Genomic DNA, 21,527 nt, shown 5'->3' on the forward strand with positions numbered 1-21,527 from the left:
CGGAAGATCTAATAAAATTGTATCAGACAACGATACTTTCAGTGATGGAATATGGATGCGTTTGCTTTCGTTCCGCTGCAAACTCTCATATTATCAAACTGGAGCGAATTCAGTATCGTTGTTTGCGAATTGCTTTAGGGTGCATGCATTCGACACATACAATGAGTCTTGAAGTTCTGGCGGGAGTTCTTCCATTAAAAGATCGATTTTGGGAGCTTTCATCACGCCTGCTAATAAGATGTGAGGTGCTGAATCCCATGGTAATTAATAATTTCGAACGACTAGTCGAGCTTCGATCTCAAACAAAATTCATGACAGTATATTTTAACCATATGTCACAGGAAATCAACCCTTCAAGATATATTCCTATCCGTGTCAGCCTCCTAAATGTCCCTGACTCAACTTTATTTTTCGATACATCCATGCAGCGCGAAGTGCGTGGAATCCCGGATCATCTACGTTCGACGGAAATCCCAAAAATATTTTCAAGTAAGTTCAGGCATATTGACTCTGAGAAAATGTTTTACACGGACGGATCGCGAATTGAAGAAGCGACAGGGTTTGGTATGTTCAACAATAATGTTTCGGCCTCATTTAGGCTTCAAGAACCTGCATCTGTTTATATAGCAGAGCTAGCAGCAGTTCATTATAGTTTGAGTGTAATCGTCACATTAATTCCAAACCATTATTTCCTCTTCACAGATAGTCTGAGTGCAATTGAAGCCATTCGCTCAAACATGACTGGCAAGACTGAACCGTTTTTCCTGGGCAAAATAAAACAGTGCCGAACGACATATTGAACAATAATTATCTAATCACTATAGTCTGGGTCCCGGCTCATTGCTCCATTCCTGGCAATGAAAGAGCCGATATTTTAGCCAAACGTGGTGCTATTGAGGGTGAAATTTATGAGAGACCAATTGCTTTCAACGAATTCTATAGCTCGTCTCGCCAAAGAACACTTGCCAGCTGGCAAGCTTCTTGGGATAAAGATGATCTGGGTCGGTGGATGCACTCAATTATTCCGAAAATATCGACAAAGGCATGGTTCAGGGGACTGGATGTGAGTAGAGATTTCATTCGTGTGATGTCCAGACTCATGTCCAATCACTACACGTTAGATGCACATCTCCTTCGAATTGGGCTCTCCGAGACTAATCATTGTGCTTGTGGCGAAGGTTATCGAGATATTGATCATGTCGTTTGGACATGCGTGGAGTATCGTGATGTCAGATCTCAACTAATAAATTCTTTGCGTACCCAAGGTAGACTATCCAATATCCCAGTTCGAGACATTCTTGCTTGTCGTGACCTTTCACACATGAAACTTATTTATCATTTCATAAAGAAAACTGGAGTTTCAATTTAATAAAGGCCCCTTTCAAGACTTAGTTCTGATCCCAGCTGCGTCCATGAGTTCAACCAATAGCTAAATTAGAATAAAAATAATGTAATGATACAAACAAACTCGAAACAGTTTATGAAATTATTAACAAAATGTCTGAAAATAACAGCTTATTTTATAATTTATATAAGTTAATCGTTTGGTTCAAATAATATTTCCGAGTAGATTTCATAATTAATGACGAGTTACCTAAGATGATATTTAAGTAATAAGAGAATATGTTTTAATAAATGCAAAACGTTGTGACTATGTTAGAATTAAATTAGGATAAGAATATTATGTAAAAGTGATGCTACGGCGAAGAAAAACTTATGTAAACTGCCTTAAGAAATAAACGTATTTATGAAAAAAAAAAAGAAAAATTTATACAGTTCATTCATTTATCCACATATTCTCGGTAATACGAATGCTGCCGAAGCGTCATGAATACAACGTGCCCTCGCACCCTATTCTTTGACTTCAAAGCGGCATACGACACAATCGATCGAGAACAGCTATGGCAGATTATGCACGAGTACGGTTTTCCGGATAAACGGACCCAATTGGTCAAAGCAACAATGGCATGGTGATAGACTCTCTTATTTAATATTGCTTTGGAAGGTGTGATTCGGAGAGCAAGGATCGACACGAGTTGAATGATATTCCGAAAGTCCGTACAGCTTTTCGGCTGCGCTGATGACGTTGATATTGAGACACATAACTTTGAGAAGATGATGGAAACATACATCGGACTGATTACCGAAGTTAGGCGTATCGGACTGGCTATAAATGCGTCGAAAACAAAATACTTGAGAGGAAGAGGTTTTAAAAGTGAAACACTGCGCCTCCCACCACGAATATTGATAGACGGCGACGATATCGAGGAAGTTTACGAGTTCGTGTATTTGGGCTCAATGGTGACCGCCGATAATGATATCAGCAGAGAAAATCAAAGGCATATTTTAGAGGGAATCGTGCGTAGTTTGGGCTCAGAAAAACCCTTCAATCGCGTAAAGTACGCTACCGCACGAAATACCACTGGTATCAGATACCTAATGTGACATCCCCAGATGCTTTTGGAGTCAAACCATACCCCGAGATTTTTCAATGTGAAGACCTGAGCTATGGGTTCACCCCCTAGTTGAAGCTGCAATTGTGCTTGTTCTCGCTTCCTTGAAAATATAAACAGTTTTCTCCGTAGAGATCTCGGTACCCATTTGAAGAGCTCATGTTGACAAGCTATCGAGGGTATCAGCGCTGTCGTCGGCAAGTTGTCTTAGCGTGCAAGATGTGTTGATATATTCATCAATATTGTTTACGTAAAAATTGTATAAAGGGGGCTTGAGCATGAGCCCTGAGGAAGACCCATGTAACTGAATCGTATTGTCGACAAATTACCATACGCGAAATACATGTATTTCTCGAACAATAGATTATACAAAAAATTATTCAAAATTGGTGAAAGACCATGCTGATGCAACTTTTCAGATAGGATGTTTTTGGAAACTGAGTCAAAAGCCCCCTTGATGTCTAAGAAAACAGACACCATTTGTTCTTTACGAGCAAATCCCATTTGAATTTCGGTTTAGAGCAACGCAAGTTCGTTCCTTTGCCCCTGCGGAAACCAAATTGTGTATCTGAAAGTAAATTAGCCAATTGTCTAGACAAAACAGAATCAATTTTTCGAACAATTTCCGTATACAGGAAAGCATAGCAATCGGCCGATACGAATTGTGATCGGAGGCTGGTTTCCCTGATTTTTGAATGGCGTTAACTCTTACTTGTATCTAGTCATGTGAACAATCAAGAAACCTATTGAATAAATTCAATAAGCGCTTTTTGTCAGAGTCAGGCAAATTTTTCAACAAGTTGAATTTGATTTTGTCTAACCCGGGGCTTTATTGTTACATGACAAGAGCGCAAGTGAGAGCTCTACCATCGAAATGGGTGTTTCGTTTGTATTTAATGTCGCGGCGCGGGAGATCTTCTGGTAAATTAAGATCCGGAGTAGTCTTGGCATACTTTTTTAGCGAAGTACATTCCACTAGTAGAAATTTTCGCGGGTGGGACTTACTGTTAAATCGATTTCAACGCGTGCGACAATCTCATTCGGTTTTTTTATGTGCTCTCCTAGCTCAATCACCTCATATGCACTTCATATCAATTTCAATCAAAGCTAGAATTAGTTAACTTGCTTCACGTTGAGTGTATGTTTGTGGAGAAATTTATCACGATTTTGACTTCAACTAGGTTTACGTTCAGCATTGATAATAAATGTACTGGTCCGGCACCTGAGAAAGAACGATTATCGACTGAAAAACTAAGGATTAAATCTCTAGTACTTTTGATCTGTCGAGACATCACTACGTATGTTATAATGGTTGTAAAACCCCATAGGGGTGTTAATTTTTGTTTCGAATATTTAGTTAAAACTTTATTATGTGCCACATACACTAATTTGTATACAAAATATACTTTTGAAAATTATTCTTTGAGAATTTTGCCTGCCCTGAAAAAGGCCCATTAGTTTGTTGATAATTAAGTAATTTAAGGGAACATCTTAAGATATTGCATTTTTAAGGCACTGTAAGCACAAGAGAAAAAGGGAGCAAGGTGGATCGATATTTCGATTTATGAAATATCCGGGTCGTGTGTGGCAAACGAAGAGCGGCTATGGATCGAGCTACATGGAGACGTTTGTTAGATACAGCAAAAACACCACAAGACTAGGCTGATAGCTAGGGTAAGGTAAGTAAGATTTAGACTTATTCCAACATGCCGTAATTGTAAAGTAAAGGTGGGAAAATCTCTATCCCAAAATATTTCAAGTAAAATCCAACAGGAGATCCTGAAGGAAAAAAACTAAAAAATTATATAGCATTCCAAACGTGGAAATTTTAGAATGCTACAATCTTCATTAAAAATAAGCAAAAAAAACCCACGACTTTGGGTAATTTTGCGGAAAAGTGTAAATCCGATGTGAGGAAACGACTCTTCTTTTATAAGAAGTTCGTTCCAATTTACGTTTCATGTTTGATTCAAGGACCGAATGTTGTGAAAAGCTTGTATTCTACGCCCGGGTTGGCGGTTCAATGCATAGGGGCTGGTCTTACAAGCCAGTTGTCATATGTTCGTGTTCCGGTCTGGAAGAATTCTTAGTGTCAGTAGGATCGTAGCACCAGCCATGCAATAGTTCGGTACGCTCAGAACGCGGCTTCGAAGTCTGTTGAAACAGAAGGTCAATTTCCACAAAAAGGAGTGTAATACCAAGGCTCTCTCTGTATTCTACATAAAGACTGATTATTGAAATAAAATGATTATTTTGGACAAAAATAGATTTGAATTAGACAAAGGATTATCATACTATTTCAAGTCGAAAGTAGTTAAACATGCTTTTTTGAAGATCATAAACTTACGACGAATGACATAGTAATTTCTAACCCATAGAAACTAGACGTAACTAAAAATTTGAAAATATATAAAAATAATTCAAATTTTTTATTAATTAATGACTAATTAAGTTAATACTTAAATATGAAGAACGAAAAAAAGTGGATAGAACATAAACATTTACTTACTTGTTATAAGTAGCCTAGCAAAATGAGTTACCAGTAGTAAAACAGTAAATGATTTACGTGAACAAGTATAAAATAGAAAGCACCGCCATTTCCTTCCAACAGATTTGGAACTGATACACTGACGAAGATCTCTGTTACTATCTTGTGACATTCGTTGCGAAATAGTAAAGATTTGTTAAATAATGGAAAAAAACTGATTTTTGTTGTTAATAATGAGAGGTGCTGATTAAGATCATTCAGCCTTCAATGTTTAAGGTCCCTCCGCATTTTCCTCGAATACGAAGAATCAGCAGAGTTCGAATGAAGTAATTGTTTCTTGTGCATGGTGAACGGCGCCTAAAATAAATCCGCAGAAGGTTAACTTACTCAACAGTGCAGTAACCTTCTCAACAACGTTAGCGAATCGCACAGCTTCAATAATAATTCTGGGTGTGTGAAGGGGCTATGTGCCTATGCTAGCGAAATGTAAAGCAAACGTATGTATATGAAACTGAGGTCTCTGTTAGGGAAGACATGATAATGCCTTGAAAAACAGGGAAAATTAGACATTGAAAAATAGACCAATAATTATCCAAAATATTTATTTTTATCTACTCGAACTGATGCGTGCAAATTATTTCGTGCAGTAATTGTAATAATATCGAAAATTTCTTTGAAGTTGTTCGAGCTGTAGGTGTTCGAAACTCAAACTACGGTTTTATTTGTCGTATTTTGAATTTTTATCCCTTTAGAGAAAACAAACATTGATTTTACAACAGATATTTTTTTGTTTCAATTATAGAGGTTTTAGCCTTGCGGTCATTTGCCTCTTCGGTCTAGAAAAACTTTCTAACCCTATGTGCGGGGTTGGAAATCGAACCCAGGCGAGCTGCGTAAAAGGCATCGACTATTCCATCACGCTATAGTCCGATTTTTATTGATGATTTCGAGTCAATCCTCGAATCGATGTCATTTGCTGTAATTGCCGCATTAATGCTAGGCTCAAAAGCATAAACTGTTTAGCCTCGACAGTTATCCTGTGATTTTTTCAGAGGATCATTGCAACTCATAATAGAGGCAACCTTTTTAGTGCATTTGACATCGATATTGATGCTGCTGCGGGTCCAGACTTACCCTCGCTTTTCGACCCCAGTCACGATACGAAATCGAAAACCGTTTCGATTGGGACTTTCAAAGAACAATTCTCAAGTCCAAACAAGGTTCCCACTTTCACTTTACTCTAAGTCGTACGTTACCCGATAACTTTGTTTTTTTCAACCATTCCAGTGGATTGACCTCACAAAGAAATAACTTGTCGAGTAACACCTAACGATTGCCCAAATTACTTAACACGCGTTTGGTTACTTTGTTAAATAAATATTATAACGCGTCAATCAATAGTGTTTGAAAGTGGTGGCGGTGAACTTATTTCGTTCGCGTTCCTTACCGCATTTTTTCAGATAACAATTCGTCACCAATACTGTCAATTTTCACTTGTTCGAATTATATTGGAAATAAAAATTGTGTTATAGATTTTTCTTCAGTATACGCTGTGACGCTGACGCTGACGCTGATCGAGCTCACGTATTTTATTACTAAACAAGCTGTATTGATGCTTTGTTTAGTGTTTATATTACCAAACAGGGATCTTTCCATTAGGATGCAAATATGCAAAAGAACGAATCTTTTAGCCTGAGTGCGTTATAGGTTCGATGGAAATATATTTTTATTGCTAGAAACAATTGCTGGCACAAAAAGAAGTTGTCCGTGAAAATATTTCGCGGCCTCTAAAAAAATACGAAGCAAAGGTTGCGAATAGCTGAGTTAGATAAAAAAAGATCCAGGGACAACGAAAAACAGTCTTCTGACAAAGTGCATGGAAAAGAAATATTCAATACGATTTGTTTATTCATCATTGAAGTAAAAATTATATTTACATTCACAATAAATCGAGAGGAACCGTAAAGGCACTTCTTAGAAACGTGTTGGTAGGGGAAGTGGAAATGCCCACATCCTACTGTTAACAAAGTACGAATAAAAGGCTGACACTTCTCCCCACCTATTGCAACTTCAACAGAGTCAAAAATTGTCACGTGTTTTCATTGAAAGAATCCAATTGCCTAGTCTTTGTTTTATTACGGTTTCATTCCAAAATGATCGCATTCAGAACAAACGAACAGAGACGTAGCAATTTCGTCTTTCACTTCAGAAAAAGAGAGTGTGAATAATAACGTCACTTCCCAGCGACAAAACGGAACCAAAATTTCGCCACTGAAGGATTCAGTCGAATTTCGATTCTCATTCTCTCTTTAATATAACGAAAATCTGTCAAATTTGGCCATAAAATTTTTCTATAATATGATAAATTTGTGTTACTACACTCTAGAACCTCTTAGAAAACGAACACATTTTAAATACAAGCATTAACAGGTAAAAATTATTGTGAATCATTTTATGTCATTATCGATTATTCGAAGCTTTGGTTGTCAAAACTGCACAGTACACAGTTGTTTTGCTGAAAAACGGAAAACAAATGAGCGGAAAAATTGAAGAAACAACTTGATTTTGAAATTACTGCTTCGCTATTCTGCCCATACTTGCATATCAGTCCCATATGGAAAATCGGCAAGTCGAGAAAAAGACGATTAAAATATAATTTCCGATTTTTTATATATTGTGCTACCTAATGCTAAATCATGATATTATTACATGAAATATCGGTAATACACCTTTACTATTCCAACATTTCAGCAAATAAAATTATTGAAATTTGCACTGAATGGGACTGATATGCGGGTATTTTGCATATGGGACAGACATGAGTTGATATTTTTTTTTCACATTTTACTGAACAAACCCTCAACTTTTATTGCAATTTCTGAGAGTATATTGAGGATAGATTTCATTCCTCAAGCTAACTCAAAAAAGGCGAAAATCGATATGAGACTGATATGCGAGTATGGGCAGTATTGTTGATAACTAAACATGGCTCACGTTCTTACAATCTACAAGCGGAGCAAAAGTCACATTTATTTCACATGTTCGTCTGTTATGAGTCAATGAAAAGGACTTTTATAGGTTCTGTTTCTCAACGTACGTGGAACGTATGAACGAACTGATTATTACTATAATCGAAGTGCCCTGGAACCTTCTATCCCCTTTTTGTTCCGTTGAAAAATGTCTAACAGATTATATCCAGTGGGTAATGATTGATCAACTCGTGATATGAGAGCAGACCGTTACAACAAAGCCGTTGTTTTGCAACCTTAGGTGGCATTACCACATAATATTTATACAACAAATTTAAATGCGTCAATACGAACGTCGTTACAGCTGAAATATCAATACTAATAAGTCAATCGTGAACTATTTGGTTCCGTACGATTTCCTTCCAAAGCCGAAACGATACAGCTTGCTTATTATGTGACATAGAATAAAACCATTGCTTTCAACTAATGTTCAATTCTTTCGGACTTACCTCTTTCTCCTCCCCGTCGACTGGAGAATCTTGACGTTCTGGATCAATATCCTGCAAAGGGAATCAATGAAAAAATTATAATCGATTGCATAGAAATAGCATTGGATTTCCCAGCATTACCTCCATGTCGACGTGCACCACGCCAGTGGATCGCCTCTTCGGGCGCCTCCTTCTCTGGATGACCGCCTGCGTTGCCTGGGCACTACTGCGGTTCTCGTTTTCTTTGTCATTTTCCTTGTTCTCCTCACTAGCCTTCAGTGGTCTCCGCAGATGCGAACTAGCATCGTTCTGCTGTTGATTGCTGGCAACGGAAGACATCGTAGAACTGCTCATCTCCGGTGCCGATATAGGACGGGATGCTACCGAAGGATGGAATAATTAGTGACATTCAAACGAATCGGGTCAGTTACTTACTGATTAGATTACTGCTGTCGCCGTTCTGCCTTCGTTGGGCTAACGAGGACGTCGAGATACTATTTAGCTCGTTCTGCTGCCGACTGTTTGCGGAATCCAGGACAGTGGTGTTATTGCTCGTAGCATTGGTGGTAGGTGCAGAGGCGGATATGCTGGCTGGCACCGAGGCGTCTTCCAGTTTAAACTATATATAGGGATGAACAAATGAAACACATGTTAGAAACAGTTTTATTTATTTTACATTTGACTTGGCATATGCTGTAGCTTTTGTGTTCCCCATTAATTTTTGATTTTTATTGAACAATATGTTTTCCTAGAAGTTTTTTAATACCTAAAATGTTTTGAAAAATCCTAGATACTACAAAATCAGCCTTACATACAAATTCAACTATTCTCAATTCTTTAAAAAAGCATGAAATACTTGGAGCAAATAATTTCTTTTAATGTTAACCTTTCAAGAACTCACCAACAACAATTCTTAACCTTAGTCGATTACTGAGTATTATTCTTAAAATAACTTTAATTCGAAAAGTTGTCGAATATTGAAAGGATTAATTAATACGACCTTGTGGTCGTCCTTTAAATGTTTAAAAATACGGTATATAGTATCTCAAGAATGGCAGAGTTAGTTTACGAAATTGCCAGCTCACGCAAGCCATGCAGCGGTTACACACAAGAACCTACCTTAGATCCTCCATCCACCTTCAAACGCCACGACGGTCTCCTCTCGGCCATCGCCTGTTGGTGCTGATGCAACGGAGACGATGGTGCACTCGTCTCTTTTCGCAGTAATACTGTACCTTCGACAGAGGCAACTGGAGTAGAACTAGTGACCGTTTCACTTTTAGTTGTTGTCGTTGGGGCGGTCGTTACCGATGCATTACCGGTGCTAGCAGGTCCTTTCAAACCAGCAAAGTTTTCCTTGTCGCTTTCAGCGTACTTGTTAGCTTCCTGACGCAGTTTTTCTGCCAGGGTAAGTGAATTAGCATTATCGATGTCAAACAGGGACCGTTTGTTGGTACTGAAGGAACCTGCGGTCCGAATGGTTGCTGTTGCCGATACTGCTGCAGCGGGGGTGCTGCTAATCGAGGAATCACCTATCGTAGGTTTCATTCTCGTTAACTCGTCTGATTCAGTCTTTTTATTAACATTATTGTTGTTACTGCTAGAATTATTGTTGTTGGTCGTAGTGGTGGCAGCGGTTACACCAGGCACACTGAATACCGCTGTCACTGTTGGGGATTCTGCCGTATCCTTTTCTTTGGCGTTCGTTGTGGCTTCTACTGAACTACTCGTTTTCATCGTTGTAGCGGAACTGTTGAGTCTCGGAGTAGAGATCGTGTACGAAACGCTGATTTTTCTGCCATCCTCATTCGGAGTTGCCGGAACTCCATTTCCTCCTCCTCCTCCACCTCCTCCTTCTCCACCGCTAACGCCGCCACCACCACCGCCATCAACGCGGTTCGGTTTGACGGTGGTCGTAGTAGCAATGTTCGATGGAGGAACGCTGATTGTGAAACTGGCCGACACCTGCTCTTCACTATTGGACAGTGGTGCTCCTGCTGATGCTGACGTAGAAACCTTTCTGCTTACCTCTGCCATACTGCTAGCCGCACCACTGCTACCGTCCACCGAGGGTACACGATCGTTGATGGGGATGGATGTTGATGACGTGGGTATGGTGGTACTGCTGGGAGTGGTGGTGATTGTTGGTGTAGCGGTGGTAATGGGTGTGGTTGTAGCTGGGTCGCTCTGTAGGTTTGAGTTAATGGGGATTCGGTTGCTTAGAAGCCATGTGAATGCAGTGGTTCAGTACGGATATATTACAGGGGCATTTGGTGAAGGATGATCTTTTGTTTCGTTTGTTCGGCGGAGATAATTGAATGGCAAAAGAAGCAGATTTAAACTATTACTATGACTCAATTTCAAACAGTTATGTAACACCGAAGAATGCGCACTGCTGTTAAAGTCAGCGCTACCAACGAAATAATAGCTTGACGCGGTTCGGTTCGGCTTCTCAGGAAATTCATGATTCTCAGTATCAGACAGAAATTCAATTCCATAATTATATACTGTACATATCAAAGTATAGACGTACCTAAACATATTGTTGACAACAACGCCATTACTTTCTTTTCTATTTTTTGTTTTTATTGACTGGATAAAATTGAATGAAACTTTTGGTAAACTAGTTAGGAGTGTAATGCTCACAGTGTTTATGCTTTCTTCTTTAGACTTATGTCGTTTTCACTTGATGCGAAACCTCTCTAAACCCAGTTTCTACCCTAACTGTTTTTATATTAGGTTTGCTCAAACCCCCGTCGCTAAGTGCGAATCCAACACAGTTTCGTGAAAAGTGTTTGTTTGATGAAACTACCCTGGGTTAGTTTCAGTTTTCATTTGTCATAGGAGTGCATGAGACGTTGAGATATGCTGTGATCCCGAAAAAAAAAATTCTGTGTAAAATACGACTGGGAGAATTTGAGACCGCGTAACATCGGAAATCCGTGTAGAAAAAAACAGTAAAATTTAAGATTTTTTTTGCCGAATATTTTAGAAACGCATGAAACGTCCGGATTTGGTGTAATCTCAGAAAAATCTGGTGTAATCCCACAAAAGAATTAAAAAAATCGACTCTGGGATTTTGAGATTTCCGAAATCGAATTGTTTCCTACTAAATTCGCTTTTTGTAGAAATGCAATCCGAACCTTTTTATTCGAAACGTTGCCAAGAAGGTCAACTTTTTCATCTGGATCGTCCGGCAGGAAATGAAGTGGCCAGGATTTCATGTCTTCAAGGTAAGTGCACCTAACCGAACCGATTACGCAAGAATTCGGCACGTCAGAAAAGACGTTGCAAAACAAAAAGTGTTCTGTAAATAGCATAAACTTTACGTCTGCTTAGTTGTTCAAATTGAACTGCCGAGTTTAGCACTAAGCAGTTCAATTTGAACTGCTCTGCACTGATGAGTCAAAGACGAAACGTAAAAATAATTAAAACGGTTATGTGCCCTAGCACAAAATTTTGCTAACCCCTAAATGAAGAATACGGTGGCCGCGACAGAAACCTGTAGCGTGAGATCTGGGTGCCAGCCGAAAAGTATCGTAATAAACGATGCAAAGTACGTTAACGCGGACTCCAAGAGTTTTTCGTCGGCAAGTTTGGGAAAGAAGAAGCCGTCAAATTTGGTAAGAAGTACCTAGCAGGGCGATCGTACATAACGACCGGCGGCATCAAGTACCTATTATACAAAGAAGAATGCCTCCAGAAACGGTTGTTATGTTTTCGCCGGTCCTACGAAGGTGACACTCTATTTTGGTGGGATCTGGCATTGTGCCATTACGTCAAACCGATGATGGAGTGTAACGAATCCAACGATGTTGTATTTGGGTCAAATGAGGCAAATCAGCGAAACTCGTTAGAACTTCGTCAAATAGAAAAATTTTGGGCTATCACGCAGGGCAAACTCAGGAGAGCAGGAAAGGTCTTCAAAAAAAAAAAACGACAAGGATTTTAACAAAGAGTGTAAGAAGGATCGCGCAAGTGTTGCATAGGGTTTAAAGAGTGCACAGCGTTAATTGCATAATTTTCGAATTTTTTTTTCCTGTGGAAATGCTTCTTAGAGCCTAAGCAAGCATATTGTATTTGATTTTATCACAATTCATTGGTTAAAAGTCGAGTGATTGGCAAAATAACACGGCAACTTTACTAAAGAGAGGACTATTGGTACAATAGCCCTTTTAGTTTTCATATTAAAAAAAATTTCTTACTCCTGTGGCCGAGAAGTTTTGATCGAAGGAGTTACCTAGATCATTCCGTGAATGTCACCGAAGGCCAGTTATCCGCAATTGGACGTCGTGATACGTCGATCGGTAACTACAGTCAACCTTTATGTTTCTACCTGATAGCCATTCCAGGTTTTTCTAGGTTTGACTAGTGTCGTGAATAGAGAAAATGTACTAGTCGATTTATAGTAAATTGGAAATAAATCCTTGATGTATAGCGAGCACATATAATCGTTAGCTCGACAGTGAAAACTGTGAGTATGTCCGATTTCCATTATCATTCTACGCATAATTGTCCCCTGTAGAACAGAAATCGTCAAACCATTAAATCAATTACTTGTGAGGTCAAATTAATTGTATGATGAATGACGGAAACGACGGTGTTTCATCTGCTTCTATTGCCAACAATATTCATCTAGTATATACGTTATGAAATGGTTTGCATAAATAACGGGTCAACATGAGAAATGAAAAAAAAAACAAACATAAAAAACATGATAACAGTCAAATTGGCAGCCCTTCCAGCTCAAGCAAGGGTGTTAATTTTGGAGATACATGTTTCATTTAATCTACAGTCAGCTTCGGGATGATAGAATTTCTTTGTTTGGATTAAAAACACACGACGCACACCAACAAAGAAACCCAGTAAACGAACGGGTACTATTAGACTACTTACCCTCACTTGAGATACTATCAAATCTAGGGCTTTTGAACAAAATTTTATATTTTTTTAAACAAAAACATAATCAAACGTGAAACTCAAAAGAAAATCCTTTCACCAAATCGCAATCCTATTCAAATAATCAAATCCTTTACGACGCTACTTACATCACTGTTGGAGGAATTCTTTTTCTTGACCAACTGCTCGGCACTTTTGATTTCATCCAACGTGACACCCTGCGTGGAACGTCGGGTTTCGCGGACCCGCTTGGCATGCGCTTTCCGCTGCGTTTCACTCTCCTCATCGCGCGTCGGTGGCACAAATGATCTGTAGGGAAAGCGAAGAAGAATTGGTTAGATTTCGATTCCGGAAAAAAGTGTCCTGGTTACACTTTTGCTAGTTCGGCACACAACATTCAACATTCAACTCTACTACGGCAAGCAGCACCGCCTTGCTCTCATGAGTCTACTAAGGTAAGGATTATGTGGGTTTGATGGTAATAGTTTGAGCTTGATGGGTTAGTTATTGATCATTGTGTTGTTTCTCCATGTACGGAATTGCACCAACAAAAATCATTATTGCGTCACATGCTGTTCCAAGTTCTGCTTGCAGTCTCACACGGTCTAAGATGAACACGGTGTTAGAAATCTATGGCAAATCTAATATTGCAATTCGACAAATATTGCAACGTTTCAAAACACAAAATCAGGTTGGTTTGTTCGACCGCTAGCACTCTAGAACTATTTCAAGATGCCAAAAAGATGCAAACATGAATCCGTAAATAGTTCCACAGTACATGACGATCGAACTAATCAACGTTTATAAAATTTGCAATTGATTTGATGAACACGGTAAGTTATTTTACAACAACTTCACACAACGTGGATCGCAGTCGGTTCTCCATGGGAAGGAAAACAAGGAGCGCAAATCCAGCGAGTTCCAGGCAATGGGCAATGACAAAGCACACCAAAAAATGTAATTACTTGAAGAAATTCTTGAAAATATTGCCCGCTGAAAGTTTGTTCGTCGAGGTCACTGTCGGAGATGATTGGGTGGAAGGGCTTGCTGGCGTAACTGGCGATGGTGTCGGCGATACGTTGGAGGCGGCCGGTGCGTAGACGGCTGCTACGCTCTGAGCACTAGCGGTTGGTTCCGCCGGCGACGGTTCTTTTTCTGCGGAGCCGGATTTTGCGGCTGTCTGCTGTGCTGCTGAGGATGCCGCTTTCGCTTCCTTCTGCTGTTGTTGTAGTGCTGCTTCCTGTTGCTGCTGTTGCCTCTTCTCGTTGAGAGAGGAGAGAAATTTGTTACGCTCGTTATTAATTTTCGTCTTCTGTGCTTGTTCGATGTATTTTCGATTGAGTTCGAACAGACTATGATTTTTGTTGATTACGTTACTACTGCTGTTATTACTGTTGGTGGTGGCAGTGGAATCGTTGTTGTTATTTCTGTGGTCGACTGGTGTGACGGTGACCTCGAGCGGTGTGACACGGTTGATGTTGTTATTGTCACTGTTGGTAGGTGTGATACTGAAGATGTTTGAAGATGAGAATGGAGACGACGTCGAAGAATGGTTTTTTTTATTTTTTGCACAAGATGAGTCACACATTCACACAGTTTCGCGAATATCGTGTGCAGTCGACGACGGAACCGAAGATTTTCACGATAGATATATCGAAAAGACAAGAAAATGTTGCTTGATTTATATATTCATTTTCAAATGCAAGGTCGGTGATGTAAAGAGAGATTATTCTGGAAACAGGCAGTATGAAGTATTATTCTATATAGCGTTTCTAAAGTTTTCGCTTTCTGGAACCTCATTTCATGACTTTGAAATTATCATAATTCAAAACACTTCACCTTGGTGTTTTTGTTTGATATCAATTGATGAGAACATGATGGATTTTCATTTTTTGGAACTCCAAATAACTAGGGGAACGTGCCACTTGAGTCAATTAGTTCTGATTCCTGATTCCCCTACACGGGACACTTGATAAACCCTTTTAAATATGTTTTGTTTTGCAAATATGAACCTTAAACAATAACATTACCCAAAACCGTGGCAAAATAAATATATCTACCCTCATATTATTATTATATCTTAGCAAACAGCTGACATTTATTCAATGTGAACTGTAGATCACACTGTTGTAGTCTCATTTGGATTGAGTTTGGATTTCACATTCACTTGGATTTCCCATTTACTTTGGGTTTCAAAATACGCTCAAATTCAAGCGAATATCTGTCAATTAACAATCGAACATTATCAAAACAGAAAAAGCTACAGTGAAATAGCTGAGATCGTTCTACTTCAATAGAATACCGTAGCAAAAACTGTTCAAAAGTTCAAAACGTATGGTTTGGTACTTCCATCGCATCGGCAAGGTCAAAGAAAACTACTCCGAGGATAGACAGAAGTATTTTGAGGAAGATGAAAAAAACCGAGAATTACCTGCACCACAGTACGGAATTGATTGCACGAACAGCGTTTAAGGGTAGAGTTGCGCTCAAGAAGTCATGGCTGTCAGAAAAGAATATCAAAAAAAGGCCCATTTCAGCACAAGATCATATATCGTGGACTAGAAACGAGTTATTTCGTCAGACGAGACTAAAATAGTGCTATTTGATTCTAATGGCATCGCACGCGAATGGAGACGACCAGGAGAAATCAGCAATAGAGTCCTAATACGAGTTTATAAAATAACAATATCAGTGTTTTAGAAACTCGTATAAGAATTTGTTTAAATTCTCAGGAAGTCTCTTGGGCTGGGGTTCAATTGCATTGTCTGGTGCCGGTGAGTTCGAATTCATCGATGAAATATTCACAAAAGAAAATTTATTTGAAAATAATAAAGCGAAATCTACCAATTAAAGGTAGGTCGTAGATACACACATCTGCAAGATGGAGTTTCAAAGCATTCCTCAGAATTGGTATCGAATTGGTTTAAAGAACGCAAAATCAACGTTTTGGAATGTCCGGTACTATCTCCAAATCTTAGTCCGATGGAACATCTGTAGTCTATAGTGAAGATAAAGGTTCAGTAGCGTCCTCGGAAAAGTGATCAAAAATCAAGGCAGACTATAACAACACGGTTCTGGAAAGATTCTTAGTGTCAGTAGGATCATAGCACCAGCCAAGCAATGGTTCAGTACACTATGAATCGGCTGCGAAGTTTTTCGAGTAGGTCAAATTCCACAAAAGAAATGTAATATCAAGGTTTTGATTTTTTTTATTCATGATTTCATGGAAAAAAACTCATCTCCCATGAAAATTTTCATGATATCAATCATTTTGCTCATGAAATTTCATGAGAAGACATGTTTCATGATTTCATGATTTTTAATCATGACACTGGCAATGGATTCGGCGCAGGAAATGCCACGACGATATCGAGCAGCTGTGGCGGAAGAAAGCGAGTAGACGAAATATAGAACATTGAGTGAGGATATACCGTTTTTGTACTAATTCAAAATAATGTTTAGCAGTTGGAGTCCATTGAATCATTTTTCACGACCCAATCGCGTGTTTTTCTTCTCAAATTGACTGTTTGCTTCCAGAGAACTAAAGAGTTTATAAATTAACTGGTTATAATCTATTAAACTTCAAAAAAGCTAGAAATATCAATATATTACTGTAGGTGGATAAATTTGTACTTGAAATTGTACTGTACGCGACGAAATGTATTACCACGTAATTGATTGGAAGATTTCAAAGATATCATGACTATAATTCTTGATCTCACGGAGATGAGGTTTTCGATAGTCACGGAAAGACCGAAATCAGCATTTTGGCGAAAAAATTAGTTGATTTTCTGATTTTAGTTAGTTATTTTTTGAGACAACTAAAAAAATCTTACTTTTGCTAATTTAGATTTTTTAATTCTAATTCCCTTAATAATAATAAAATATTTGTTGAAATGGCTATTTTTTTTAGTTGAATTCACCAATTCTTGATCTCACGGAGATGAGGTTTTCGATAGTCACGGAAAGACCGAAATCAGCATTTTGGCGAAAAAATTAGTTGATTTTCTGATTTTAGTTAGTTATTTTTTGAGACAACTAAAAAAATCTTACTTTTGCTAATTTAGATTTTTTAATTCTAATTCCCTTAATAATAATAAAATATTTGTTGAAATGGCTATTTTTTTTAGTTGAATTCACCAATTAAACGTGCTGTCATTTCTTAGCTAAGGCACGCTTCATATCCATTCAACTAATTTTTTAGTTGAATTAGAGAAATAAAACGTTGTTTTCAACCAACATAAATGGTTGAATTGGTTTTTGCCATTTGCAGCTGTATAGCGCTCTGTCACCGAAAAAACGTTAACACCGTAATGACTACTAGCCACTAGATGGCACACGACTACCGAAAAAATTTTCAGTTACGATTATCTTTTCTATATTTGCAGGTATAAATACGATGTTGTATTGGAGAAAAAGACATAAGCGAAACATAAACTTCTTTTTGAAAATTTTTCTTCTCAATTGCTGTTTTCTTTATTCGACTTCGCGAAATTGACTATCTCACTGAAAACTTTGAGCACTCGGTACAAGTAGTACACCGGACAGCGTAGCCCAGAAGGTTGGAAGATACAAAAAACATCATTTGACAATACAATTAGAGTGCAATATTCGAAACTCACTTCACTGTTCCCCGTAAAAACATTATTACGCACAATCGCTTTAAATGCGCACAAATTCTGAATAAATACACTTTCCACTAACAGTTTACGTCATTTTTACATATCGGTTTAAAAATTTATATATGGATATATTGTAACACATGCGAAAAACATGTAAACAATTTGCAAGCAGTTTCAACAAGACTGTCCATTTTAGCTTTTTAATGTATTGTTTTGCTTTGACACTTGTCATGAGTTTTTAGCTAATAAACTTGTTGATAAAACCAATTTCATTTTTGTTTTCTTTGTCCTGTCCTTCAGTAATGTTGGTGATAGATAAATAGGAACAAATGTTCTGATTTTGATAACAAAATTTGTTGTCAATGAGAATTTCGTGTTGGATTGAAATATTGCTGGTTTGTGTCCAGAATATTCGTCAACTAAACACATTCTCTAAAAATAAGAGTTTTTTTCAGCAGAGTAAATTCTCAATTTTAACTAATTTTATAGTTATTTTGGAAATTTTGTTGTTAAAATCAACTAATTCAAAAACAGTAATACGAATTAGGCGCAGAGCTAATTTCGGTCGTTCCGTGTATAGAAATAAAAATAACACATGAATTTTGTCGTATCTGGACACACTGCTTATTTTATTGCAGCGCTTCTATTTGTCGGGTCAGGAATTTTTTGACAGCGTTTCGTTTCCTTTTCTGTGCTGAAAATTTTTCAGGATTTATGCTTTTTTCACAAAAGTTATACTTGAAGGAAACCGTAAACCGAAAATTAAATTTAAATACCCACTTCGTAAATCCGACGTGGTCAGGCTCAAAACTCGAAGTCTGCGTTCTCAAACATTTCCTCTAGCGACATACTATCGATACTCTTTTCGAGCCAGTGAGTAATCGGACAGGACACTGAAACTTAAAAAAAAACACGGAAGATACAGTCTCATGGACGAAGTCAATCGGTCGAAGTGATAACACTCGCCAGTTCTAAGGTTGATGTCAGAGTGCAAGCAATACGCGAAGCGTCAAGACGCGCGTGCGAAATAGTTCCATATGACCAAAGAAACCTGTCCGAGTGAAAGCGATGCGAAAACAGTACATCGCATTGAATCGCTTCGCTTCGATCCACGTTTCGCGCTCACTCTGACATCAACTTAAGTCGTTCTCTCCGATAAATTCGCAAAAAAAAGCTTATGATCAGGCACGGTATTTACAATAGTGAACAAAAAAACTCAGGTGGTAGCAAACTTGACAAACAAGATTATAGATTTCCAAATATTTTGCTTCAACTTGTGCCTGAAAAAGTGAATTCTTCCGAACATAAAAACTCACAATGGACTACAGTCACAACAGCCAAAAAAAGGCTATAGTGATATCGTGGTACCGGAATGGATTTCTTAGAAAAGCGCATCAATCCACACAACAGACCTCAATTCTACCTAACAAAGAAATTTTAGAAGAAGGAAAGTGCGCCGGGAAGCAACCAAGATGAAGAGATGGAACAAAATGGTCGCTCGGGTTAGCTAGCAAAGTGTCCATAATATGATTAGTGGTATTCGAAGAAAAGTTCGATATTCCATTAAAACCAAGCGGTAATATTTTTTACACTGTTTTTCCTTCAAAGTGGCATGAATGACTTAAATTAGACGAAAATGGCAAAAAATAAATGTCACTCAATGATTTGCAAATTATGAGAACGAGATGTCCTGTCAACGACAAAAGCGAAATTATAGTTTTAAAATTCTGTTCTTTCTTTCATTTACACTTTCATCTCCACAGATTTCCAATATATTGCAGAAAGAAAGTTAAAATTCTACTCAATTTCCATGTAAATGCTATCTTGGTTTCGTCTTGTCGTAAATCAGTGACGTTGGCATTTATACTCTCTTTTGTTGAAGTGAGAGACAAAAATGCTTCTTTTCTCTTTGTTTGTTTTAAATGCGATCATGAGACAGAAAAAACCGAAGATGAGGCTATAGGATTATGTTGTTTTATTGAGAATTTTGAGCTCTGCTAAACATCATTATTGCATTACCATGGCTCCGAGATAAATCGTTGTTTGTTGAATTTAGAAATTAAATGTCTCAAACTTTGAATTTGAATTTACTTTTTGTTGGATCGTTCGGTTACATCCCAGAGGCCTATTCACATCAAATGCTCGAAACTTCGAAAAGAGCAGTTATTTATCGAGGAAACGCTTGGAAACTTCTTTCCCAAAGGACTGAAATTATTGTATTCTGCGGCAGCTAAAATTACAACAAAGTGTTTGCGAACAGAAAATACGAAAAACAGGAAAAAAAACCTTCGCTGGACGGAGATGCATCAATATCGCGATAACACGATAACGATAACACTATCTCGGAGGAAAGTAAAGAGTGGCTGGTTGAGAAACAGTACCAATTTCGTTCAGGACACTGTCAAACATTCGATAAAAGTGAATGTGTGGGGGTGCTTCTCATAGTAGAGATTAGATTACTAGAAGTTGTTCAAGCAGAACTTGAATGCAACGAGAATGTTTAAAATTTAAACGAAAACGAATCTTTATGCAGTCGACCGAGAAGATGTTGTACCTGATAACAAAAATCAGATTGCTTAAGAGGGCAATGATTAGAAGCATTAAAACCGCCTCTGTCGTACATTTGTTATGCTAAAGTTATGCTTATATGTAGAATCGGAAATGTACTCGAGCTGCATGAGGAGTAGACAGACATGCAGCAAGAAATGGATATTATGTATTAAGAAAAAACTGAAACCAGAATAATCTCTCTTCATTATACAATCATCACGGGAACTGATTTTGTTAACATCCTGATTCTACCAAATTTAATCCACTTACTATAACGATTGTTCGATATAGCAATGCATTGAACGGGAATTTTAATAAAATCTATCACTTCGAAGCGGCTGAAATGGATCGTTCAAACCAAAACGATAGCCAAAAACACGGGACACTCACCTGCGAATTTGTCCGGCACTTGGCGTTGTAGTCGGTGTACCGGTTGGACTAGTGGGCGGTGACATGGCAGTCGGTGTCGTTGATTGTAAGTTCGTTGTAACGGAACCGGTAGTGGTACTACCGGTACTACCCAGCACCAGGTTACTGGTAGCTTTTCTGAAAATGAAACGAATGGAATTTTCATATTGATTTTTTTACGTATAACGGTAAATGATTTTGGAACATTCGAGAGAAAAGGAGAATAAAAATTGAAAACATTTCTAATTAAGTTGAACAATATAAAAACCAACATTCAATCAAATGGTAAAGCTGATTTGCAAACAGTGATTGGTAAGGTTGAATAATACAAAGTTAGAGTATTACTGTTTCAATAAGCAAAAATATAGCATGAAAGGTTTAGAGAAAATGAGATTGCACTGGGTTACCTTAGCGTCCGATGGTCCTTGAGCGAAGCTGACCTTTGTACGAGATAGTTACTGACAGCCGTTTTTGCGTTCGTGTTAGGCAGGATGGGGCACGAGTTGGCCTGTATTCTTGCCCGCAGTTCGACGTACTTCTGATAGAACCTGATTACCGAGTCCCGGCGAGTATCCATTCCGTATTGTTTGTTATTGCGTTTGGCAATGTGTTGTAGTGTAGTGGTGGTAGTAGTAGTAGAGCATAAAAAT

General features: G+C 38.1%; 1 protein-coding gene across 14 annotated transcripts in view; it reads right to left on the minus strand.

The window, feature by feature from the left end:
* The window catches only part of LOC131437988 (protein phosphatase 1 regulatory subunit 12A), a 179,683-nt gene that overhangs the window by 42,907 nt on the left and 115,249 nt on the right, over nt 1-21,527 (minus strand). For 10 of the 14 annotated variants that reach the window (XR_009230857.1, XR_009230859.1, XR_009230858.1 and 7 more), the window contains 8 exons: nt 21,285-21,425; nt 20,860-21,015; nt 14,263-14,805; nt 13,447-13,606; nt 9,518-10,585; nt 8,834-9,017; nt 8,540-8,778; nt 8,420-8,470 (listed from right to left, as the gene is read on the minus strand). Coding sequence is in view for 2 of the 14 variants with exons in the window: in XM_058607717.1 (XP_058463700.1) it covers nt 8,420-8,470; nt 8,540-8,778; nt 8,834-9,017; nt 9,518-10,585; nt 13,447-13,606; nt 14,263-14,805; nt 20,860-21,015; nt 21,285-21,425 (2,542 nt within the window). In the remaining 12 variants the exon portion in view is untranslated. The remainder of the gene's footprint in view (nt 1-8,419; nt 8,471-8,539; nt 8,779-8,833; nt 9,018-9,517; nt 10,586-13,446; nt 13,607-14,262; nt 14,806-20,859; nt 21,016-21,284; nt 21,426-21,527) is intronic. The other 4 variants (XR_009230861.1, XR_009230863.1, XR_009230865.1 and 1 more) reach the window with 3 other exon arrangements.

This window comes from Malaya genurostris, chromosome 3 (genome assembly GCF_030247185.1).
Source record: "Malaya genurostris strain Urasoe2022 chromosome 3, Malgen_1.1, whole genome shotgun sequence".
NCBI classification, from domain to species: Eukaryota; Metazoa; Arthropoda; class Insecta; order Diptera; family Culicidae; genus Malaya; species Malaya genurostris.